The sequence below is a fragment of the Dreissena polymorpha genome, chromosome 5 (genome assembly GCF_020536995.1).
Source record: "Dreissena polymorpha isolate Duluth1 chromosome 5, UMN_Dpol_1.0, whole genome shotgun sequence".
NCBI lineage: Eukaryota > Metazoa > Mollusca > Bivalvia > Myida > Dreissenidae > Dreissena > Dreissena polymorpha.
Genome location: NC_068359.1, coordinates 48,326,319 through 48,353,038, shown reverse-complemented (window position 1 = coordinate 48,353,038; position 26,720 = coordinate 48,326,319). Strand labels below are relative to the sequence as shown.

At 34.4% G+C, this 26,720-nt stretch overlaps 1 protein-coding gene and 1 long non-coding RNA gene across 2 annotated transcripts in view; one reads left to right on the top strand and one right to left on the bottom strand.

The window, feature by feature from the left end:
- The window catches only part of LOC127832489 (E3 ubiquitin-protein ligase PDZRN3-like), a 240,449-nt gene extending 229,417 nt beyond the window's left edge, over positions 1-11,032 (top strand). Inside the window, exons 7-11 of the mRNA XM_052357991.1 lie at positions 298-360; positions 3,526-3,624; positions 5,664-5,777; positions 6,749-6,880; positions 7,046-11,032. Of these exons, the coding sequence (XP_052213951.1) occupies positions 298-360; positions 3,526-3,624; positions 5,664-5,777; positions 6,749-6,880; positions 7,046-8,620 (1,983 nt within the window). The 3' untranslated portion in view covers positions 8,621-11,032. The remainder of the gene's footprint in view (positions 1-297; positions 361-3,525; positions 3,625-5,663; positions 5,778-6,748; positions 6,881-7,045) is intronic.
- Positions 11,033-18,511: 7,479 nt separating this feature from the next.
- On the bottom strand, positions 18,512-25,576 carry LOC127832496 (uncharacterized). Its single transcript, XR_008026920.1, has 5 exons — positions 25,513-25,576; positions 21,109-21,281; positions 20,630-20,777; positions 19,748-19,892; positions 18,512-19,612 (listed from the first exon to the last, which is right to left on the bottom strand). It is a non-coding gene; the product is annotated as an uncharacterized LOC127832496 (long non-coding RNA).
- Positions 25,577-26,720: the final 1,144 nt, after the last annotated feature.

Here is a 26,720-nt window from a genome sequence, read left to right as displayed (position 1 = left end):
GCGCACAGGCTTATAAGGGACTACATTTTCCGCCTTAACTGGATTTTGCTAAAAAGAGATTTCAGAAAATACCATAAAAGCAGAAAGTGCCATCAGTGATTAGCCTGTGCAAATGATTGATTGAACACAGTCATTCAAAACTAAAACTGAATGCACAAAAAGCACACCTCGTAAGGCTCTTGTATAATGGCCCGTGTATTTACGATATTTTTTGTACATAGATCAACGATACTGGGTACCAACGTCCATACCCTCCCAACTTTCCAGACCTGACATTTTCCTGGTTTCTCACTTCAGGTTGAGCCGTACAGCGTTGCTGCAAAGGACGGGAGAATTCGCGAAGGAGACCAAATCATTCAGGTAGCGACAAACGCCTTATTCGAATAAATAGTACTGTAGATTCATTTATTTTCATTGACATGAAATTTGATGGATTCATAAAATTGAGAATTTGTGTTTGATCTGAAATTTATGGAATTTTCTATTATGGCTGATAGAAGACTGCAACCTTCATGTGTTTGTTGGTCTTTTGGTGCTTGATGGCTTCAAGGAAAATCCATGAAAATTAGTGTCCATAGAAAAAATATTTATTTCACAGTAATTGAATTCTTTGCATTAATCTTTTCATATTATAGAGTTTTCATAATACAGAGGCATATTTTCTGCATTTGTTTGCATTGAGAATTTATTTTTTAAAAATGTTATGGTGCATGACAGAATTTTATATTGTTTACATCATAATTTAAGCATACCTCAACAAATTACAAATAATATTGATGTTTAATTGTTGAAATAAATCCAGTTTGTTTGATTTAATCATAGATACACTTTTAACTGATTGCGTTAATTCAAAAGGACTTTGTTAATCTGTCAGTGTACGGCTATCGAGTAATTTATTTACAAGAAAAGTGGATCTCAAAAGAAATATAAAGTAGAATGGTTATGGTCGATGTCTAGACGAGTGTTTTTGTATTTCAATACTACAGATATTATGCTTCTATTGAGTATTAGTTAAATTTATTAAACATTGTCAACATGGCATCTAGATTTGAGTTTTAAATGTAGCTGAGTTTAGAATTTAAGTCTTGAATTGCAAACTTTAACTTATGGTTATCAAATAATGCCCAGAAACACGGTGGATGCTGAAAAATTGGCAAATTTTCTGGCTCATTTGCAAACAGGCAGGGATTTCAGTGAGTTTATAGTCAGATATTGCAGATTGTTTGCTTTAATCTGTGACATGCAGTTAAACTCAATTGACCAAAGACTAGCTGGTTGTAGGCAGAATGGTGGCCGTCTGGTTCCTGGTTTCCAGATCTAGAATGGGAGTGGGGCACCGATAATTCTTCTTGTAATGTCTGGGCTCTGCAATACACCTTTACGTTTTTGTCTGACTTAAACTTAAAACTGTGATATGGGCACAAATTTGCAGGTTAAAATATTTCTGTAAAATATAGACTTTTAATGGTTTACTTCTCAGTTAAAATCATTTTTGTTTCATGAATTTTCCAATTGAAGTAATTTTCATAGGTAACTATTTAAGCAATATTAATACTTTATATTTACCATAATACTTAATAAATGGTTATATATTATTTATTTTATATAACTGGTACATCATATTAAAATCTATACAATATGTTTATGTTTGTTTCCAAAAAGGTTTATTATTCTATCCTTAAATATTTTTTTATTTTCTATCACTAAATATTGGCACTTAGCATTATTTTTTTTCATTTAGCATAACTTGAGTAGGAAAATTATTTTAAAATGCAATGTTATTAACTGAGACACTATCACATTTAAGTGTCCCATTTCTCTGGCAAATTAAATCGACACGCAAATTGTTTTAGGTAGTTTTTTCACGAAATCTATAGATTCTGTCAAATTTCTATTTTTTGCGGTTTGTGAATGACAGTTTTTCGGAAGTATGTGATTGGATTTCCAACTGGTATGTTGTCTGTTGAACGAGAACTTAGTTTCCTCTCCGGTCTTATTGACATGTCGACAATATATTAGTGGCATGTTTAGATTGCTTGCCTCAATTGGAAAGGAAAAATCAATCTGTAGAAATCCAATGCGGAGGAAGTTCATTATTTTAAATCTTTGTTATGATACAATTGCAAATACGGTCTGAATATTGCAATTCCGATCTCGTCTTTTCGATCTGTGAATACTTCCACATTTGTTAATTGACAATCTTAAAATCTATTAAAACTAATCTGAGCCGTAAAAATGAAATGACAAAAAAGCCATTAAAGCAGCAATTAACATAAATCCTTTATTTGCTCGTGGTTTCAACATTTCTAAATCCCCATTTAAAGTGTCCATTTCAATAAGACCCCATGTGATTCATGCTTGCGTCAATTTGCAGTCTCCAAGGCGTCTTTCTGACGGCTGTTTTGAGAAAAAAAATTATTTGAGATTATGGATCGGACAATTGATTGTCATCGTGCGGTTACATCACCTACTGTTACCATTAGTCATTTCATTTGATCATAAATAAGAACTGAAACCTTTTGATGTGATATTGAATCCATTAAGTCATCTTGTGTCAGGCTTCAGCGACATATGTCTCACAGTTTGAATGTAAAACACAGCTATGACTTGAAAACAAGGTGGTATGCCGAGGTTCGCAAGTGACATCTTGTATTTCACGATCTGATCTGATACAAGCATCATTAGAAAGTGTGTTTTTCTGAGCGGTCCGCATTTTAATCAATACACAAATTCAGATGTGTTGCTTATTAAGCAGTACATTCTGTTGTTGACGCTCTCTTCTTAGGACCATTTATCGGCATGATACTGAAGTCTGAGACTCTGTTCTGAAAATGATAACATTCTCTTATGGGCTGTTTTATGCAGGAAACCAAGTGAGAACAAAATTTAATATTGTGTTCATGTATTATAATTCTCAAACAAAATATATAGCAATGAAATGCAGCACAGTCAAGTAAGCAAATTATTTTGTCATGAAAGTGTTTTGAAAGCCAAATGTGGCTATCATGTTGTGCATGTTGCTGAGGCCTTTGAGATTTAAAGGGAGGTTACAAGGAAAAAGTAAAGAATGATGTGCATGTACATTGCACCTTTGAAAATGTAAACTTGTCACCCTTGTTTGTATATTGACAATTATTTACCATAACAAAATATGTGACAATTTTATAATGTGCACCACTAAATATAACGAATTAAATATCGCCATAGACTTGCTGGATAGACGGAAGGCAGAAAAAAAAGCTACCTAAGCTTGTATTAACCCCATAAGAAGCAAAGTGAAATTGGCTTTTGCAACCAGCATAATACCAGAACAGCCTGCAAGTAACTCACAGTCTGTTCAGGTTGTATGCTGTTTGCTGCTCATCAGTAACAAAGGGTTGAAAATGAAGCCTTTAAAACTTGAATTTAATAAGAAAGGTATTTCATTATATATAACTTTCTAAGGGACTACAAGTGTGTCAAAAGTATGATCTAAGTGGTAAAGGGTAATGTCTATTTTTCATTATTAATATTTTTATTTCACAGATCAATGGGGTCGACGTGCACAGTCGGGACCAGGCCATCAAGCTGTTCTCTGAGCGCGCATCAGATATCACCCTCCTAGTTGTGCGGCCACAGCTACAGGTACGCCATTCTTGAAGTGTCACACAATTTGGTGCTTCCCTGCATGTAAATATGAAATGTTGGGCTAAGGAATATACAGGGCTCAGCCTACGTTCAAATTTGAGGGACAAATGACTTCTCCCTCAGCTGAAATTAGGGAGAAGTGAGACAACATCTTGTATTAGCCTGTGTCCTGTGATCAAACTAAGCTCCTAAAGCACTTTACACACATTAATTTAGCCCAAAATGTGGGTTATTGTGGGGGGTTTTCCACACGATAGGAGACAGTTGTATCATCATGGTTCAGAATTGATGATCTTGGCAAGATTTGTTCTCAACATTATTACTGGTAATAAACTGATTTTCCAGCTGATTAAGAATGACATGTTGAGGTATCTTCTAACAGATTCATGGTCACCGCTATCATTCAAATACTATTTCATCAGTGTTTTAAATGAGAGGTAACATGTGTTTTCTTTGATAAAGCAAAGTACATTGCGAGTCCAACGGGTGTAACATGTAACTCGTCCCTGTAATAAATGAAGGAATGATGTGAGAATGATAAGAATAAATAAGAAATAAATCTGATTTCTGTAATATTAAATCTAGAGTTGAAATTCTGGGTGTGGAATGTTACATTCTCCCTGCAGTACTATTGTAATACCTTTATTTCTCATGGAATGTTTCTCTTGATATCTTCTGCTGAGTATATCGGTCTTGATGTTTTTCAGCCAAACCATAAAATCAGGGCTGTCTGGTTTCAAGATCCATCTGGTTTTATTCTTCATTTTGTTCATTAATAGGAACTTTGGATAAGATTCTGTCTTTTGAAATCAGGTTACCATAGAGATGTACTTAATGAGAGATTTCTCTGTTCCTTCTTGTAATTATGTTGATTATTTACTCTGTTGAGTTTTTGGAACTTTCAAGTGCCAGTATCCATTTTAATTGGAACACTAATCATTTTTATTTTTAAGTATAAAAGCAATAATACAAAAATGATATACCATTATTATATAGCATGTTTTGAAAATAAGTGTAATTATAATTAAATGAAATAAATGAATTAATAATGGAATATATATATATATTTATAATTATTTGCTTGAACTAGATATTGTATTTAAAAATATTGCTTTTTAAAGCAAGGAAGGTAATTCTTGATTGTACCAAGTAATATTGTTGTTGTGGTATTCTCCCTTTGGCTCAGTAACCAAGCCTTGCAACAAAAATTCAGATTCCCCCCTCCAAACAAAAATAATTTTTATTTTTTATTTTTTTTATTTAATACCTGTGTTGCCAGTTGGTATCGTGCTATTAACCTTTGATTAAATGTATATTTATTTAAATTACATTAAAATAAAGCAATTTTAAGTGTTGAATGGTTGGTGAAAAGATCTTCTAAAATTCCCCTTTTCGCCCAAACAACGCGAAATTCCCCCCTCTAAGGGCCCTGAAATTATTACAGTATCTCATTACACTGACTCCCTTTTCTACATAAAACAATTTTACCAACTGCAACTCCACTAATTTATGAAAATTACAATATAATTGTTGTAAAATATATACTAAAAGTAAATGTAGCAATGACATAAAAAGAGAAAAAACTATTAGGTTTAAAAGTTGGCTAATAGATTTGAGCCTTGCTGTTTAAAAATGTGGCTAAAGGCATGTGGTGAAGTGTCATCCCAGATTAGCCTGTGCAGTCTGCACAGGTTTATCAGGGGCAACACTTTTTCCCTTAACTAGATATTCGATAAGAAGTTACTTCCTTAAAACGAAAAATACCACAAAAGCTAAAAGTGTTGTCCCTGATTAGCCTGTGTGGATTGCACAGGCTAATCTGGGACAACACTTTGAGCACATGCTTAAAGTCCTGTTGTCCCAGAGTAAGGCTACTTTTCCTTGGTAACAGAACAGAGAATGTTGCATTGACAAAAGAAAGAAAAGAAACGCTCAAGTTTAAAAGTTGGCTACTATATTTTTACTTGCTACTATATTTTTTACTTGCTACTATATTTTTACTTGGCACTATATTTTTACTTGGTACTATATTTCAGTTTGACGATGGTTTCATGGAGGAGCACAACGTTGTCCTTGACGAGCTGCAGATGGACATCCTGGAGAAGCATCACCATGACAACATGCAGATCATGGCCTCCATGCTCGCTAGGGTAGGTGGTCTGGTCACCCGGTTTTAGCCAGGTCTACGTGTCTGTTAAACTGACCAATGCCCATAGCACAATGGTGAAACAAATTCCCAATTTGATAAAAAAAAGTCACAATTTGACAAATAAATCCCTCCTTGGTGCAAAAAGGTACCACGTGACATTGAAATAAGAAAGCACATGGTACCTTTTTGCACCAATAGGGCAAAATCATTTTATTTTTTTGCCCGAACAAATTCCAATGCCACAATAGCATTTTACAACTTGTATGTTAAGCGAATGAGCCTAGAACTGAAAAATGGGGCCTAATCCATGTGCGTAAAGTGTCATCCTAGATTAGCCTGTGCAGTCCACATTGGCTACTAAGGGGCAACACTTTCTGCTTTTATGGTATTTTCTGTATAAAGGAAGTCTCATCTTAGCAAAAATCCAGTTAATGCATGAAGTGTCGTCCCTGATCAGTCTGTGTGGATAGCTGATAAGTTTTATAAGCTCATAAGGAATGGTGTGTTCTAATATAGCAGTTTGTGAAAGTAGTCAGCGTTTACGTGAATAGTTTTCCTGCCTTTTATAAAGTAGGAATGAATTGTTGTTGAGATCTAGTCAAGGCCTGTCCCAGATGTTCATGGTCATCATTATGCTCACTTCAGGGACACCATTTGTTCATAGTTATCATTATGCTCAATTCAGGGCCACGATTTTTTCACGTTTTTTATTATGCTCTCTTCAGGGCCACCATTTGTTCACGGTTTTTATTATGCTCACTTCTGGGCCACCATTTGTTCATGGTTATCATTATGCTCACTTCAGGGCCACCATAATTATGTTCATGGTTTTCATTATGCTCACTTCTGGGCCACCATTTGTTCATGGTTTTAATTATGCTCTCTTCAGGAACACCAGTTGTTATAGATTTTCATAATGCTCACTTCAGGGCCTATCCTAGGTGTTCATGGTTGTCATTATGCTCACTTTAGGGTCACCATTTTGATGAGGAAGGTGGAACCACAGACACGGGTACTACAGAAAACTCGTCCAACAAGCATGAAAAGGACAGCGGAGTCGGCCGCACTGATGAAAGTACCAAGAATGATGAAAGTTCGGAACAGGTGTGTTTTAATTAAATTTTAATTTTAATAATGATAATAAAATTTGTTTGGAATACTTTTTATTATGTTACGGTGTAATTGTATCAAATGATAGTTAACTAAGTTTAGGGTAGTCAAGATTATTGGAATTGTAAACATTTCTCTAATCTTTGTCGTCTTTTACAGGACGTGTTTGATAACGATAGCATGATGGGAACGCGAAAATCTGGCTCGTCCAAAGGATCACACAGTTACAATGGAGATATCGGGGAACACAACTACAGTAATGACAGTTTTGTTTCCAATGGCGACGTCTCCTATGAAATCCCTGAAAATGACATTAACAACACGTTTCGGGAAAGCCTACAAAACCGCTGTGATAGAAACAACATGAATCGTGTTATTTCGCCACGTAAAGAGAGAAAGAGTTCAGAAAGCACAGAGAGTAGTATTGACAAGGAACTCGCTCAGTTAAATCGTGAGATGGAAGCTCTTCAGATGGAGGGGCAGGAGATGGCTAACAATCACACGATGAAAGGACAAAAGGATGTTGCAAAGTGTGAAAAAGACTTACACAAGACACTGAGAACTGTGCCACGGATGGGAACGAGGATAGACAAGGCAAAGACTGGAATGAGTCCTGGCCCAGAATCCTCCGACAGTCTCGGGAGGAGAGATACCCCACCCACTCCAAAAATGGGTCAAACTAGGTTCGGGGGTAAAATTGCTGAAGGAAGTGTGTCAACGAGTGCCTATAACACTGGGGAAAGTTGTCGTAGCACGCCCCTGACCCTTGAACTCAATCCTGCTTCTGATGAAGGGGACAAGGGGTTTAAAAACTCAATGTTGTGCCTGGCAACGACTGGAACGACCATCACACCGCCCCTACCCACTCATAGTGATACAGAGAAACAAACACAGACACCTGCTAGGTCACATGACTGCTCTAGTGATGAGAATTACATGTCTATAGCTAATGTGAATAACCATAGGAGTGTTGTTGAAAATAATAAGAAAAACGAAAGTGTTACAAAAACTCAATTAAATTCTGGGGAATCTTTACAAGACTTGTACATGCAATACGCAGATGTGATGTACACAAATAGTGCTAACTTAGAACACACAATCCAGATACAGCAAAAATTGTTCCAACAACAAATGGAGCAAAAGACGGCCCATCGCAGACGTCAAAGCAACTCGCCAGTTTCGAGAAATGGAAACAGTGTCAGTGGGTACCAGTCGCCAAACAATACTCAGCCTTCGGTGAAATCGAATGAGCCTTCCGTGAAATCGAATGAGCAGACGCCACCAGACAGTGGGCAAAGCCAGATGGAGTGGGTGGTGAAACGACGACCAGACGGAACCAGGTACATCACGAGGCGACCAATCAGAAGCAAGATGCTGAAGGAACGTGCGAAAAAGATTTCGGAGGAGAGGTGTGGAATGACCACAGACGATGATGCCATGAGTGAGCTGAAAACGGGGCGATACTGGACGAAAGAGGAGCGCAAAAGACATTTAGAGAAGGCTCGAGATTACAAGAAAAGGCGTGAAATGATGGCTAGAGCGAAAATGGAAACGGTGAAAGAAGCTGATGAAAAAAAAGACATTGTTGAGCTCAGTCATCGGAAAATGAATAAACAAAAGAGTAAGAAAGTGCTCGATGACTTCACAACAGTTCGAGAGATAATGGCCCATGGCAATAAAAGCTCAGAAAACACGAAGGGCTATAAGCCGCTGTTGTCCGTGACAACAGTGTGATGTGAAACACTCCCTCTAGACTTCTGGAATAACTGATCTGTGTAGCATTATTCTGTCATGTGATAAAAGAACTTTAATGTGCTTTTGGTGTTGCAAATATTGTAAAAATCCATTGTAACATGTGGCGTTATTTGTATGTACTAATTTGATGTTGTTTTGTTTTCGATCAGATTACTGTATACCGGTACTGTCAGTCAATTTGACACGGGGAAACATAATTATTTGGTGCTAGAAAGCAAAGTATTGAAAACATTATGGTACTTTGGTACAAATGTAAATTATATTAAGATTCATATGAATTGTTAAATGAGGAAACCAATATAGTTTGCATATAAGTTATTTGTCGACAGAGTATTTGTATTTAAGAAGTTATTTAAGATTAAACACTGTACATTATTTCATTATGTTATTGTTATTAATGTTAAAGTATTGGTGGTGACATCAAGAAATACAAAACTACAAGTCTAGTAAGAAATACCAGTAATAACTGTTGTGTAAAAAGAATCTAAAGTGCTGACATTTCAAATATATAATAATACTTTATTTAATAATAAATAATTATGATAGTATTTTATTAGGAATAATTGTCCGCTGTCCACATATAGACTGTTGGGCAATACAGATTTTCCTCCACATTGCTATCAGTTTTTGAGAGGGGTATTATAAATGGTTATGTGCATTGATATTGAGTCATTGCTGAACAGGTATTTAATGTGCAATATTAACTTGTAATGAACTTTTAATTATGTAAGTGTTAATGTCCGGAGGGATCAGTTTGCCGACTTGACAGATCGTGCATTGCTGAGTCACATTTTGTTGTGCATTTTTAGCTTTACGTGTTTATCTATTATGTTTTGGATGCTAACAGCAGATTCCTCTTTTTCTTATTTAATTTCTCTCGAAGATGTTTCTATGATGTGTTTTGCTCCATAAAGAGGCGAATAAAGAGTATATTTTATGCAGACAAAGATCAATTTTGTTGAATTTTGTAGTAAAAAAGCAAGTTTTACCATACATTTTTATCTTACTTCATTAAAATCTCTTTACCAGGTATACTGGTACTTTAATAACACATTTATATTAATTACGCTGTTTAAAATGTTTTTAACATTAAGCTTGAGAAAAGTAGTTAAAAAGCAAGTTTTACCGTACATTTTTTGTCTTACTTTATTAAAATCTCTAGACCAGGTATACTGTTACTTTAATGCCACATTTATATTAATTATGCTGTTTAAATTGTTTGTAACATTAAGCTTGAGAAAATTGCGAATTTAAATTGTTCACATTCTGTACCTGTAGAGTGTGACAGTCTTTCAGATCGGCATACTGAACCCTTTGGTACAGTGACATAATAAATTATGTGATAGTTAGATGTTTTTGTAAGTTGTACAATAAGAATGGATGAATAATTATTATGCTCTCAGTTATTTGTATACTGTCTGTTGTTGACACAGAGTCTTTTTGTTTTGTTTTTTAATTCATTTCTATTTTAGTTACCATGCTAAGATTAAATAATGATTTGAAATGAAACACAATTTTTTATTCACAGAGCAAAGTTTTAAAATGCTAATGTTTAAAATTCACTTAAATTTGTGGAAAAAAATCATGCATCATGATCCAGATCAAAACATACATTTAAAAAACAATTACTCTAGCTTGGTATGTATTTCAGAGAAAGTTCAAGTGTTTTTTGCATTTTTTCACAATTATGTTTGCATTTTTAAACATGCTTTACAATGTCATTTGCAGATCTGCAGAATCAAATTGTTTGGAAATCTAGTCAATATTTTATTATTCGATTTGTTTTTTACTTATAAAGACGTACATTTTCTCTGCACACATATTATTGGTCTAGAAACTGAAACATTTTGTTCAATTTTTCTTTGCAATCCTGTTATATGAAAACATTCATTGTTGAACTCTTTTTACATGTGCATATTCATAGTACTTTTTATAACTGGGTATGAGTTGACATTGCATTTTGGATTTGCTTTAAATGCTAATAGCACAAAACCATGATTTCATCATAAATTTAATTTGATTAAATTTAACAAGGATTTATCAAGTACTGTAACATGTATTGTTTCACATGATTGACAATAATAAGCAAATTTTGCATTGAATCATTTTAAGGATACAAATAATGAAATCCTAAGTAAAAAAAACCTAAGCAAGTCAATTTCTGATGCCATGAGTAAAATATTGTTTAAGTATACCAAATGTGTATATGTTATTGACCTGTAGAAAATGTAAACTGTTATAATGTATATTCTTGGTTTGCCTTGTAAGTTCTGTATATTATATAGAATCACACGCCCACGTTGTACAAAACTGGAGTATTTATTCATTCAGTTGATGTCTACAAAGAATGGATGGAATATTCAAAATAAATTATTGTTCGTATACATGGAATTGTGTTGTGTCTTTAGTGTTGTTAGTTTTGTTACTTATTACTACTGTGCAGTCATCAGTAAGAATCACTCTAGACAATCCAAACTACAACCTTTGGTTAAATTTATTTGGATCAAGATACAAGATCAAATACTTTGGCTACCCGTAAATCTTATCTAAAACTTAACCAAAACGTGCACCTGTCCGGGTATCTTTTTTTTATATCCCACTTTTACAGCGAATTCGGTTGATTAAAACCCTGTTGATTAAATATCATCTATAATCAACGGCACAAAATGATGTCAATATTTCGAAGAAATGACCTCATAAATCCAGCGAAATTATCTAGTCAAACTCATTTTGTTTAAACAAAAAGGTTTACAAAATAAAAAGTGGGATAAATAGAATAATAGATTAGTATTGATTATAGATCAGGTTTATCATGCTCGGCACGAAAACGAAAAAGCACTCACCAAGGCTCGTGCTTTTTGTTTTCTAAGCCTCCCATGATAAACCTGATCTATAATCAACACTAACCTATTATTCTCTATATACAATGCCTAACAAAAAAGATATCCTAAAAAATGAAGATAACCAAAAGTTATCTGCTGTATATGAGTAATCGGTACTTATATAATTGGCTGCTGTGCATTGATATTGTTCATTAGTACCTACTCACATGTAACTAAAGCTGATGCAAACTTAAAACTTTGACTGTGTCACATATCTAAAATTAATCTTATTTAGCCCATATTCGACTTGACATATCCGATATATTGAACCCAAATGAGCAACATGGTGGTTCGGGCGTTCCTTGCTTGATATTATATAATAAAGACAAAAATGATGTATCTATTTATTCATTTATTGAAATTAAACATTCAACTGAATACAGGCGAACACACACAATACTATACTATTGTGTGTTATTGAACCAATACATGTACCGGAACAAGCAGGGTCCCTGTGTGCATTTCATGACTAAAATACCGTCACATTACCAATCTCCAAGCAGAGTTGTCGTTCCTTGCTCTCACATACAATCTCTGCCATCACAAGAAAATCCTACCAGATTTAGTAGGATTTTATTTTATTTTTTGTTCAAGTATTATATTATGAAAAGAAGTATCATTTATAGCTCGGCTGTTTTCGGAGAAAACCTAAGGTATTGTCATAGCCAGCTCGTCGTCCGCCGTCTGCCGTGCTAAAACCTTAATAATAACATTGGCTCTAAAATCAAAGTGCTTCCACCTACAACATTGAAACTTCATATGTAGCTACATCTTGATGAGTTCAACATGCCACACCCATTTTTGGGTCACTAGGTCAAAGGTCAAGGTCACTGTGACCTCTAATTTTTTTCGGACAAACTTTCATTTATTCAAAAGTTGCACCCGCAGTCGAGCGTTGGCACCCACTATGCAGTGTTCTTGTCTTTTATATTTTGAAAATAGTGTTTAAGTTTAGGTTCATAATAAAATAATTAATTACCTAAATTTAAAAAAGTAAAAATAAAAATTATTGTACCACGTGGCTAGGGTATCATCACGTGGTTGGGTATGAAGGCATGGATTTGATCCAACTAAGCTGGTCCCAGTCGAATCTCTGCACGGAGGTTGTCACATTACATGTAAACAAGTTGCTCCAAGATGAGTACACACCCGACCACTTAGTTTAAACCTATTTATTTTAGCTTGATTGCGTCGAAAGCCTAAGGCTTATATAAACGCTATCAAGTCCATTTCCTAGGCCTAGAACCAGTACTTGGTGTCTTTCGGGGAGATCTAAAGAACGCTCCCACTGTGGGGATCGAACCCATGACCTCCCGGTCGCTAGGCACTAGGCGGACACCATATCCATTACACCACGGCGACCTGACCACTTGTCTGACACATCCCGGAAGATATGTTCTATCAACGCACTAGCTTTGTTTTATGAAGTTGTAAAGAGCACGTATATGAGAGCGTCTGTTGATATGTTTACATATGTGATTGGCATTTAAGTTATGCCCTTTATGGAATGATTTCACTACGTTCATAAGTTATTTTCTGGAATACGGATAGTGTCTGTGCTGAACATTCTATATCAGTGACCACAATATGTTCTGATAAAAAACAGGAATGAGACATATGGTATTTTTTGTTTTGCTACACAGTTGATGAAAAACGTGTAGTTTGCCTCATTATTGATGAATGTTATTCCTATAAATATGAGGTCGATATACATAGGTAGATTACGCCTTATTGTTTGGACTTTGAGGTACTTTTGCAACTGTTTTCAAAATTTTTGCTACATGTATTAGTTGAAGAGCCGTTCGCGATTGTCAAAAGCACACTTTACACGACATTACTTTATAGCCTTATTTAGTAGTTGTCATATTCAGCATCCGTTCTTGTGATAACTATGTTTTTACTTTGCAGGCTACGATTCAATAATCAAAATGTTATTGTGCTTTCCTTGCGTAATATCACTTCCTGAAATTGTAGCTATTATCTCTATTCGTAGATGACTATAAATAGAGTCAATGTAAACGCTAGAAGCTGATAATTACAATCCATTTATTTCCACATCTACTGGCACTAGTGCTTGAATATCATGACCATTTTCACACATGTGGATATATCCATAGACTGCGTCTCTCTGTATGCTGTGAACTGGTAGACCTTGCATTAGAACAAATGCCTGCCTCATAAGTCTTACAAGTGAACTGGTAGACCTTGCATTAGAATAAAGACCTTTGTCATAAGTTATACAAGTAAACTTGTAGACCTTACATTAGAATATATGCCTGTATCATAAGTTTTACAAGTGAACTTGTAGAACTTGCATTGACAAAAAATGGCAAGTTCATAAGTTTCACAAGTGAACTTGTAGACCTTGCATTAGAACATTTGCCTGTTGCATAAGTTTTACAAGTGAACTTGTAGACCTTGCATTAGAATATATGCCTGTTTCATAAGTTTTACAAGTCAACTTGTAGACCTTTCATTAGAACATATGCCTGGTTCATAAGTTTTACAACAAATGAACTGGTAGACCTTGCATTAGAATATATGCCTGTTGCATAAGTTTTACAACAAGAAAACTGGTAGATCTTGCATTATAACATATGCCGGTTTCATAAGTTTTCCAACAAGTGAACTGGTAAACCTTGCATTAGAACACATGCCAGTTTCATAAGTTGTACAACAAGTGAACTGGTAAACCTTGCATTAGAACACATGCCTGTTTCATAACTTTTAGAATAAGTGAACTGGTGGAACTTGCATTATAACATAAGCCTATGTCATCAGTTTTTACAAGTGAACTATGAGACCTTGCATTTTAACATAATGCTGTTTCACAAGATTTACAAGTGAACATGTAGACCTTTCATTAGAGCATATGCCTGTTTCATATCTTTTACAAAAAGTGAGCTTGTAGACCTCGCATTAAAGCATATGCCTGTTTCATAAGTTTTCCAATTGAACTATTAAGCATTAGAACATTTGCCTGTTTGATAAGTTTTACAAGTGAACTGATAGGCCTTGCATTAGAACACATGTCTGTTTCATAAGTTTTACAACAAGTGAACCGGTAGACATTGCATTAGAACATATGCCTGTTTCATAAGTTTTACAAGTGAACTGGTAGACATTGCATTAGAACATAATTATGCCTGTTTCATACGTTTTACATTAACAAAGATTATCGCTCTACACTTTTTTGTTTTTTCATGTCTCGAAAGTTTGTATCATGAAGCAAAGCTTTTTAGTTGTTCGCAAGAACAATTTAGGTTAATAGTGGTGTTTTGAAAATCGGTATGCAGATCACTACCGTTCACCAAATCATTTAAAAATCGAAAATGAAGGCAATCCGCACAGAGAAATAGTTCGCGGAGGTATACTTTACGTAATTAAAAGTAGTGCATTATGCTGGTCTCGTGGAGAAAGAATTCGCGGCGCGGATGAGTATACTCATGCACTATTTTTACAAATGCTGGTCAAATTTTAAGAAATAACACGATGCACTACTCGCGTTAAATTTTTCAAGGTGATTCAAAATTGGATCCATTCATGCTCATCGTTGGTGCTTTATTTAAAAGTATGCATTGTGAATAAAGACGTAAATCATGTTTATGTAACAATTAAAGCATGAACGATTTAAATGTCATTTGAAAATATCGCTTCAAATTATCTTAATGCACGCGTAACGCATTTAATACAGGTTACCTTTTTATCAGTTACACAATCTTAAGGACTGATTATCGTATGGAGGCGAATTGCGTTGCCGCAGATTCTTTTATTAAATAATTGGGTTTTGAAACATATTCACATGTTGTTTAATGTTTACTTCGTATTAGACGATAATGAGAGGAAAAATCTTTCATGTATTGATCACATGTACAGGCTGATTAATATAAAGTCGACAATCTGACAAACATATTGAAGAAAACGCACGTTTTTCTAATATGCTATTCAATCATTTGTAATAATTTTACCTCCGAATATATAAATCGAAATCATAAACATCTTTATATGTTTATATATTGACCAGTATTGTATGGCTAATATGTCGGCTTGTTGTTCTACTGAAATTGATCAAGAATATGTTAAGTAAATAGTAACACAAAAATGTTAAGTAAATAGTAACACAAAAATGTTAAGTAAATAGTAACACAAAAATGTTAAGTAAATAGTAACACAAAAATCAAATTTTCGGCGAATCTGGCAAAGGCTGGCTTTGAGCATGATTTCTTGCAGGCTGGCTTTGAGCAAGATTTCTTGCAGGCTGGCTTTGAGCAAGATTTCTTGCGATTACTATATGCAGCGGAAACATGGACTGCAGTGAAATTGCGCAAACTTTCATGTGATAGGGAATGCCAACTTACAACAATAGTTTAACGTATACCAATAAGTGTTGCATACTGATGGGTATTAACATTTACAGCATAATTTACATCAGTAAAAGTCGAACATAAATTTTATACAAGAACACTAGCGCTAAAGATATTTATTCATAATGTTAAAATGTTTGAAGTCACCTACATGCAAATAAATGTTGTTGTAAATAAATATAATATGTACTATGCAAATTCTGTTTGCACGGAACTTACATCTCTGTTTATCCTTCTCAGATTACCCGGTAATGTTTATAATTTCATGTTGCGTTCACTTTTCACGCTATAATTCTATTGTTGGCTATAAGATTGCATTGTGCTATTTTATGCCAGAATAAGATATGTTATGTTGTCTTATGTTATTTATGAACGCTATAACCGTCTGCTTGCCATGATCGAATGTTTTACGCACTCAAAATCGACTTACCGGTACTATTTTTTTTACCTAAATAAGCGGTTTATAAATTGAAATTTCTAAGCTTCAATTAACTGGCCGCTTGTCGGTCAAAAACTTACAGATTCGTTCCTTTCCGGCTGATAGTATTCAATAAATGGTACTATTGTATTCATAAACTAACTGTACATGTTAATTTATATTTGAATTGTGATTGTGTTTCAAGTAAATTATGTATAACTGTGCCTTTTTCCACTTCTACAGTCGATCGTGTCCAATCTATCACTTTTAAGAACTTTACATATACTGAAGCATAAATAATAAGACCTCTCTTGTTACTGTTGTTAATATATTTTTTCAAGAATTCAACAATTACGGGTAGATCTACAACAGCCTTATGAGAGGAGTGGAGATTATTTTGATTAATTGCTAATATAGTTTTTTTTAAAGCTAAACCAGCATTAATCGACAGCGGAAACCGGCGTATTTTGGACCATTTACTATCACTGATATGAAAGGTACAAACATATTGTCAACAAGTGTTTATAGACCCTCAAAATATTACTAGCTGAGTTTTCATATTTCGACTAGTGTTTTCTGATTTGTATTGTAATCAATAGATAAACATTATTTTGAAAATAATACTCAACTAATATAAGAGTATATCTAACGCTCTGTAATGAAGGTTAAAACTAAAATTTCAGTTCTGTATCTATAGCCTAGCGGTAATTGAAAGTAAAAGTGATATTTACACTTTGGGTCGAAACTTCGTTTAATTAAAAAAACATAAAAAAATATTGTTTTGACAAGAAATTAATTAATTTATTTATTTATGTATTTTAGTACTAGCCCATTTTGAAATTCACGCAGGTACATGTACTTTTATACATCTGTTTAGTTCCATTTTATATGGATCTAATGTGAATTATGCCAAAAGGTTTATCAAACGAACAAGGTGCACCTCTTTACATAGTGTGTAACTGAATTAATAAGACCTAAGAAAAGCAAGTCCTTTGGATACAAATTATATACTTTACAAAATTCTTCGTAGCTCAAGGTTCGCAAAAGTATAATATTAATTAAATCTGAAATTAAATGAACGCCATGTTCAAAACATGATTTAAAGACAACTTTTTGCTACCAATTGTTATATAAGGAATATAAAAATGGAATTGTGTAATATGGACATTTTATTTATTACATCCATTATGCACAAATCAATAAAAAAATGTAAGACGTGATTCCTTAAAGAATTGTCAATTATATTGTCTATGTTTTTGAGATAGTGTTTACCACAGTTATATAATTTGCCGAGGTCGATTTTGTATTGCCATTTACGGAGCCAATTTTACGGATCCAGGAAAACTTAAAACTTATGAATGAAGAAACGTCTACCATATTTTATCCACGTTTAGTATTTCCTTTCATAAAAAATATTTGCTAATTTTTGACCTCCCGTTCCATACATAATTAAAAAGAAAAGTTCTACAAATATTTAATTTAAATAGTACCACGAAAAGATTATTAAGCGTTGGTAAAGCAATCGTTTTTAAAACTCGTTTTTGGTCGAATAGGCGTTAGTAGCCTTCGTGACCAATTCTTAAGTAATACTTTTATTTTAGAGAGTTTTTATAATCATTTTGTCAAGGTGAATTAGGAAGGTTAAATCTAATGTGTCTAACGTGTGTTTGTTCTGTTTACATCGTAGTTTTTATGCTTTTGAACTATATTTATTCCTATCCAAACCTTTTGTTTTGCAATCAACCTTTATTACCAGAGAACATGTGAATTAAGTCAATACATATCATGTTTCAATAATAAAAAAATCTGACGAGCCATCCAGTGAAAGAGATGCGTCGTCTGCGGATTGTGACATATAAGTCTAGTAGGAACATTGTCTTGCGCAAAAGAAAAAGTTAGTTCCCAAGAAAAATCCTATGCCCACGGGGTCTAAATCCAAGATGGCCGACCAAAAACCTAGAAAATACCGTTTTTTAGCAAATGACACAAACAACATATATTTTCCATGATTTTGGTGAGCTTTTTAATTTAAGCAATCAAGAACATATTATTGTTATTAAAAAATAAGTTTTTTGGTGAAATATTGTACATGTAATAAAACAAATGACTATATATCTGAAAAAAAGGGTACAAAAACATGTTTTTTTTTCAATTATGACGTGTTTTAGTTTGTACCTGAAAAGCAGTTTAGATACAATAATCATCTTAACCACATTTATACACACCTATGGGACTAACAAATATAATAATATAACATTTCATGTGGATATGATCAATAATTGTGATATACAATGCAAGAATAGTGGTGGGGTAAATTACAAATATGAACAAAATATGGCTGATTACCATGTTGATATATTTTTAGATATACTAGCTATTTTAACTAGATATTTACATATGATGATTGTTTTTGATACTTACAAGTGCATTTTTAATGTTTTATCAAATAAAATACATCTCATTTACTGTTAATAGTATTTTTATCGTAAATTATAAAAACAAAATCAATTATTAACATAGGTAAATGCACTATAATATCTCGCACAGAGCAAAACACATATACTGTTGTAATATTTCAATTCAAAGGTAAGAAACCAATAAATAAAAATTAAAAATACTTGTTTAAACACAAACAAACAATGCCATTAAAAAACACACACAGTAGAGCGTGTATGTGTTTGGGGGGAGGGGGGGGGGGGTAAGATGAGGGGGATGTTGACTTTCTCGTGCCGGAAACGACATTGTCAGATAAGGATTAATCCTCATGTGACATTGTCACTTCAAGGACGTTAAAATCTGCCTCATCTTCTTCTTGCTCATTCAACTCTTTTTTACATTTCCCAGAATCTCAATTAAACTTGAAGGAAGTATGGGAACCTTTGCCCATAAGGGCTCTAACAAGTTGTCTTTTATAATCCATCCTTGATTATCGTCAAATAGTTCTGGACGCTCAATTGTTGGGTTGTTCGCTTTCTTCAATATGGAAAGACGATAGTTTGTCCTGAAGATATGCTGACAGGTTGTTCTGGTATGGTGGTAACCTTGGGTCGTTCGCTTTCTTCAATATGGAAAGACGATAATTTGTCCTGAAGATATGCTTACATAGGTTGTCCTGGCATGGTGGTGACCTTGACAGGTCAACTTCAGACCTAACAGTCAATATTTCCTCTTCGCAAACCATTTGTTTAGAAGAAGTGCTCTGCATGTGTTCACAGATTTCTCCCTTGGGAATCCATATATCAAACAAACAAAAGCTTCAAGCATTTGTATTACTTCTTCTTCCACTTCACATGCATCTCCAAACGTCCTACACAGTAAAGACAAAGGGAATATATATTTGTTAATGTATTCATATACATGTACTATGAAGGTATCTACTTTTCAATTGATTCAAATAGAACTTATATGTCAGTAAATATGAATTGTGTTTGCATGCACATACCTGAATGTATCGAGATATTTTGGATAACTTTGCAACTTTCTAAGTGGTATAATCTTCCCCTTGCCCTTAAATGCACTCGTCACATCTTCTCCAGTGAAAACGTGAAGACCTAGTCGGGATGCGCAATAGTTGACACCTAGAGATTCTGAAAGTTAACATATGTTCACCACCTATTTCAAATATAAAATTTTATATATATTATTACCGCATAACTTCTAAGGGATGGTTTAAAGTCTGCGCCTTGACTAGGAGCATAAATGCTAGATTACTCTGGTCCTGATACTCGATAACCTGAAACGATCCCAAATAAAACAAGACAACTTTTATAATTAAGAGTGATGCAAATTGAATGCATAATCCGTGTTTTTTTTTATAGTAATAATCCCTAAAAACTATATTATCACTTAAAGAAAATTAAAGAAGCATCTCAGCCGAAACTCTTGACCGTTAAAACAATGGAAATATTCAGTTGCTTTAATTTTATGAAAAATGTAATATATTATAAAGATGTATTACTTTTCCTTGTGGTACAGTAAGCTTTACTGTTTTGTTTCCAGCCTTCATTGCTTTTAATTTATATTTTGGTAAAGGGTAAACAAATCTGGACGGCTCTGCTCTGCTATTCAGTCGTTCAGATATAAATTTTGCATTGGCTTCCTTCCTTTACTAATGCTGCTCGAAGAACATCACGCTCAGCATCAGGAGGAATGGGAGCACCAGATGCGAGAATGCACATACGATCCTTTACTTATGTTTTGTATAGACTGGTTAGACTAGTGTATGATTATTGAAAAACGATTAAATGACGACCAAAAATAGTTTTTAATGTGTTAATTAAATAAAATAAAATCTTATTATCATTTACAATTAAAGTAAATTTACCTGTATACATGCTCCTTGTCTGTAGATATAAACGGATTAGAGAAACTGCGTATTACTGCCATTGTGTTGACAACTGCCTTCTCCGACTTTCGAATTTCGGCACGTTCCAATGCGCGATGTCGTCCGGCCTTCGGCAAATCAGGATCTTCTATCAATTCGCACATGTCCAACATTTTTTCATAGAAGCGGACCCGCGTTGATGTAGTTCTACACCAACGCTGGTATGCCCCAAACATAGAGAAAAGACATGTAAACTCTTCTTAAATTAAACAAGCACATTGTATAACGTATACAACTTTGATGTTCTCAATCAACAAAGGTGTAAATATATATTTGATTTGATTTTGTATGCATGTTCATTTACTGATAAGTACGTTCATCAGTTATTGCTTGATTTCATACCCTCGTGTAATAACAATTTACTGACCCTGTATTATATAGAATATTACTGTTAAAAATACAATAAACAACATGCGTACCAGCAAATTAAGCAAATCTCATGAAAGTTTCTTCCATTGTTTTGTCTACCGCACTACAGGCACCTGGGATAAGGGACCGTGGTACAGAAATCCCACCCTTCTGTAACAGTTCTTTGGCTCGAGGATGTGTAAGATCAATGTTGGTAAGGAATACATCCAACCATGTCAGGTACCTGCATCAAAATAGAAATATCTAATATGTTTTATTAAGTCATCACAAACTTACTATGGCCATTTTATGTTGTTATTTATCAATTCAGTACTTTTAAATTGCGCACATTGTTGAAACGTAATAAAATTAATGTATGATAAAATTTGTAATACAATTTATTTATCCTTATATAATTGATTTAACAAATTCGTTTATGAACTCGTTTTTACCTAGACCAACTGTGTATTAGAATATGAAATACTACCTAGAGTAATTAGGGCCATCATTTGCAAAGAACAGTTAAGTCATCTGGCCAAAGCATTCGTGGAATAACTTCAGGTTGTTGGTCTTTACAGAATACAGCAACATCATGACCAAACGTGAATGGTCAACAACACTCAACCAAAACTTTGCTGTTTTTCCCAATACGCCGGTTCGTACAGACTCTTCCACACGTATATATTGGTCAATACAATCCATCAAAGACTGGTCATTTAATGCATATTTTAATGTTTCGCGGCTAGAAATTGAGACCAGCTTTAACAGCATCGTCGAATTAAATGCACTTACAATATGTTGCATATCCATGAAGCTTTCAAATAGCAAGCGCTCCATTGCTTCTGTAACGGACTTCAAGCAAAACAACGCCTTAGCATAAGCCTTACCGCTAAGTACACTTTGTAGGCATCCGGTTGTAACCAACCCGGCTTCTATGAGGATCTCTGCATATCCTGACCCTGAACATTTGTTTTTTTGTTAGCATTCCAATATAATTCATAGCCGTATGGAATGCACCCGGCGTGACCACGTGATACTTGTATCTCTCAGGAAACTTCCAAATCAATGGGAGTGCCTTCATACATCCGCCTAAATCGAATGTAGAGAGAACGTACTTCTGTCCAACCTCCTTAGTGAACAGTTCAGACTGATCAAGAAGCTCTGCAACAGTGGCATAGTCCGTAAAAGGCTGGTCAATCGGTGTTAAGTAGTCGATTGTTGATTTACGTTCAGGACAGTTACCTGCCATCGAAATGAATCCCCCAAATCCTGGATAGATCTGTTCCTCTCCGAGCTAACGATCAGAGACGATACACCAGCAAGGCCCTTAAATACGACTCATAATTTTCAGAACGTGCGGTGAACAGCGCTCAGGTAGGAAATCGTGGACCGCAGCGTTTTGTTATGGCTAATGGTGGCAAGCTTCGGTTTCCATCAGCCTTCAGGGAACGAGCCTTTGATCGCTCGTATACATTAAATGTGCGATCAGAATGTTTTGCAACAAAGCCAGGATTTAATTCTTGAATCATTATACCTGCAGTTCGATTAACTACATTTGGGCCTCGCACATTAGTGGTTATTTTGTTAAGGTTATCCCACTCAACATGAAAAACCTGATTGCCTTCACCAGTTACAATGAGTGGAGTAAGAGTCGTCGTCGAGTCATTAATAAGTGCTCTCGCTAATGACGTTTCTAGTTCCAAACTGAAATCATAAGACTCACAGTGGCCCAGGCGTCTCAAAATTGTAGTGAGTATTTTGTTCCGATAGAGATGCCGTACCGTTGTACATAACAAAATATTATTGGAAAGCTTCCACTCACCATTTGTAACAGCACGGCAAAGGTCCTAGAAAATGAAAGATATATACACGTTAAATTCTATATTTTTTTATTAAAATTACAATCTATTTGTATTAATCAATTATTTATTTCAAGTGATTTATATACATGATGCGATTAAAGACACTCATCTGGGCAATTGAAAGTATGATGCAATACTTTTCACTGCTTGCAACTTCAGATTCCCCACATATAATCTGTGAGGAACGACAACGATTCCTTAGGAATGATGTCTTCAGGTGAATACCCTTCAACATCGTCTGCTGTTGGTGGCCATGGTAGTGGTTTAGCATCAACAAAGGCCTGTTTCACACTTTTGCGCATATCAACTGCCACTTCTCCTTGTTTTGAAGTCAATCCAAAATTAAAACCACTACCTATTGCTTTCGCCACTGACATGCTTGCGTTAAACATAATGCTGCTCATTATGAAACCCACGCCCTTTACGTTTGTGAATTTTATATTTTGACCAATATCTTCCGATTCCAACCAAACCTTTAGACTTCTGGTATTATATTTCAAAATGGGAAAACCATGTTTGTTCATTTCAGTTTTGTAAAAAAATCATTGATTTCAAGGGAACAAGCTCTTTTTCTGATAATACTTTTTCTGAAATAACCTCACGTAAACATGAATATGCTTGAGCTTCTGCTGAAATTCGGGAATTCTGGAGGCTGTCACCCGAGGCAGACTTTGGCTGTTTGCGTTTCAAAAAGTTAAAGTACTTTAACTTAAGCTCTTGCTGGCATGTATCATGCTACATGGCTGATTTTGCAACCAGATCTTCCCCTTGCACCTTGCAATATAATGAGAAATGGTCCATGTGCAGGGCTCGACATTAACTTTTCAAGCCACTTGTCCAGTCGGACAAGTAGACCATAATTTCACTTGTCCTGACCAAAAAGCAACTTGTCCTGACCATTATATCTTTATTCTGCTCAGTACTTTGCAAAATAATGAAATAATACAAAATGCTCAAATCATAAAGACTTGAAACGTTCAAATTACATGTAAACATAATTGTAGGCAATTTCAATACAAAAAGAACTGACTAGAATAACAGAAAAACTCAAGATTATTGATTTTTAAACATTATACAAAGACATAATAGCCGACAAAAACTTGTGTGTTGCCAACATCAAACAGAAAATGTTAAAAGTGATGTATATGTACAGTACTTAACTGATATTTAAAAAAAAAATCATTCTATACATAGACAGGACGTCACTACGTTAATTGTCTGTAAGACCGATGTGTACCGGTGTCGTAAAATGCATATTCTTTAAAGGGAGAATATTATTGTTATCTTGGCAAAGAAAAAAATGTTAAGGTTTGCTTCCTTTGTGAACAGTTCAGTGTAGTACATGTATCACATGGATCTATCGGAATATCTCGGGCTTAAACGATTAAACGTATACAAAATATACTCGGAAAAGTTGAGTGATATCTCCACAGAAATAATGGCTTTAAAGGCATTTTTTCTAAGTTATACAATTATAATGACCACTTGTCCTGTCGGACTAGCAAATTTCTTTATTTACTTGTCCGGACTAACAATTTGGTTGTCCCGGACAGTCGGACTACCTTTAATGTCGAGCCCTGCATGTGTAATGCTTAAGGTTCTATCTTCTTCCAGTGGGATGCTTTCGATGAAAATGGGGCACACCTCTCAGTATTGCCAGAAGTATTGTCTAATTCGTTATAATAAATGCATTCTGGCGGAAAAGTATTTTGAGCACTGGCAGCAATCCTTGGGGAATTATGCTTTTGATAACTGGTTTCACTTGTTTTGCATTTACCTAAGCGGTCCTGATTTTTTGGTAAAAGCTTGAAAGCAACCACAGTGATAACCAGTTTTATCCAAGTCGGTATCACTTAGTGTTTCGGGGATATTCACACAAACATCGTACATGCGATATGGTGGCTCGCATGATTCCTCTAATCGCTTGTTGCGAATTGAGTGCAGTTGTGCTTTTTTGTTCAGCTGTTTGTTTTATTGAATTCAAGGATATAAAGTCGCCATGTCGCCATAAGTGTTTAGCCCATCTGAATGCAAAATGCATTTAAAATGGGAACTTATTGCATTGGATTCTTGAAATTTCCGTGTTTTTTTTAATTCGACATGCTTCTACACATATGTGTTGTTTATTTGCTATGAAGATAATATTGCTGCGTAACTGGAATTCAATCTTCCATATAAAATGTACATTGAATTTAATTTAATTAATTATGAAAATAATTTAAGTAAATACTAGTATTTTTTTAAGATTTCTAAAATAAAATTTGACTATAAATATATGTGTATTAAAAATTAATATTCTCATGAAATACTCAATTTCAAACTTAATCGGGAATGCACATTTGTGTTCAGTATTCAGAAGAATTTCAACCATGTCAAGACAATACAAACAATAATTTGATATATTATTCTAAGATTTTTAAAAATACAACCCTGGATACTCCATTGATTATATCATATAATATATTTCATGTTTCAAGTCTTGCAAACAAAGCTAACACATTTTGTTTATATTGACATAAAAAATCAATGCATTTTGTTGAACAGAAAACATCAAATTCTATAGAGATTACATGACATATTGAGCATAGAATACACATGGGGTAAATAATTTACCGTGCTTAGCTTTTCTTCATATATTAAAATGAATCTTTTGCTGAACGAACATTTTAAGTGGCTTAATTATGAACAAGGGAAGCAACTATAAAATAAAAGTTATTTGGAAATAAGTTAATATATAAAATATTAACTCCCTTGTACGAAGCTTAATATATACAGATTTAATATATGTTCCCACTTACATCCCTTTTTGATAGATTAATAATGACGGCTTTAAGGTAGCGCACCCCTAATGATTTCCCACGATTTCTTCGAAGGTTGCAGAGCCTAATATTAGGTGCCGTAGCCTAGTGGTTAAGGCGATAGACAAGACATCTTTTGGGATATTCCCGCGCAGGTTCGAATCCTGCCGACGTATACTTTTTTGCGACGCGTTTTATTTCTTTTCTAACGCAATTTGATTTAATATGGCAGATAAGCTATGTTTATTGTTAAATATGTTGCAATTTTTATGTACATTCTTCAATTTTTAAAATTAAAACAACGTTATGGCTAAATTGGGTGATTTACTGTTGAAAATACGAACCATGCATGTTGCATTTTTGTCCCCTACCGGTTTCACCGGAGGGGACTTATTGTTTGCGCTCTGTCTGTCTGTCTGTCTGTCTGTCTGTCTGTCTGTCTGTCTGTCTGTCAGTCAGTCTCACTTTTCTGAATCCTGCGATAACGTTAAAAGTTAAAAAATATTTTTTTCATGAAACTTGAAACATGGATAGATGGCAATATGGACATTATGCACGTCATTTCATTTAGTTCCTACGTCAAAAATTATGGTTGCTATGGCAACAAATAGACTAGAAATACTGCTGAAAATGGTGGTTTTCTGGATCCTGCGATAACTTTAAAAGTTCTTAATATTTTTTCATGAAACTTGAAACATGGATAGATGGCAATGTGGACATTATGCAAGTCATTTCATTTTGTTCCTACGTAAAAAAATCTGGTTGCTATGGAAACATTTGTTTTTTAAATTCTGACAATGGTGGAATTTCTGACAATGGTGGAGCCGGTAGGGGACTTTATTGCTTGGCAATAGTCTTGTTATTTTTATTTCAAAAAGTAAACGGTAAATCTGTCTATTTCTTGGTATTTTTGCTGTATATAGTGTATCTATAAAAACTAAGTTCAAAATATTACTTAAATGACGCTATTTTGAATTTTATGACACCTTGTTTTTAACCAACCCAATTTCTACTTGCCTGAAA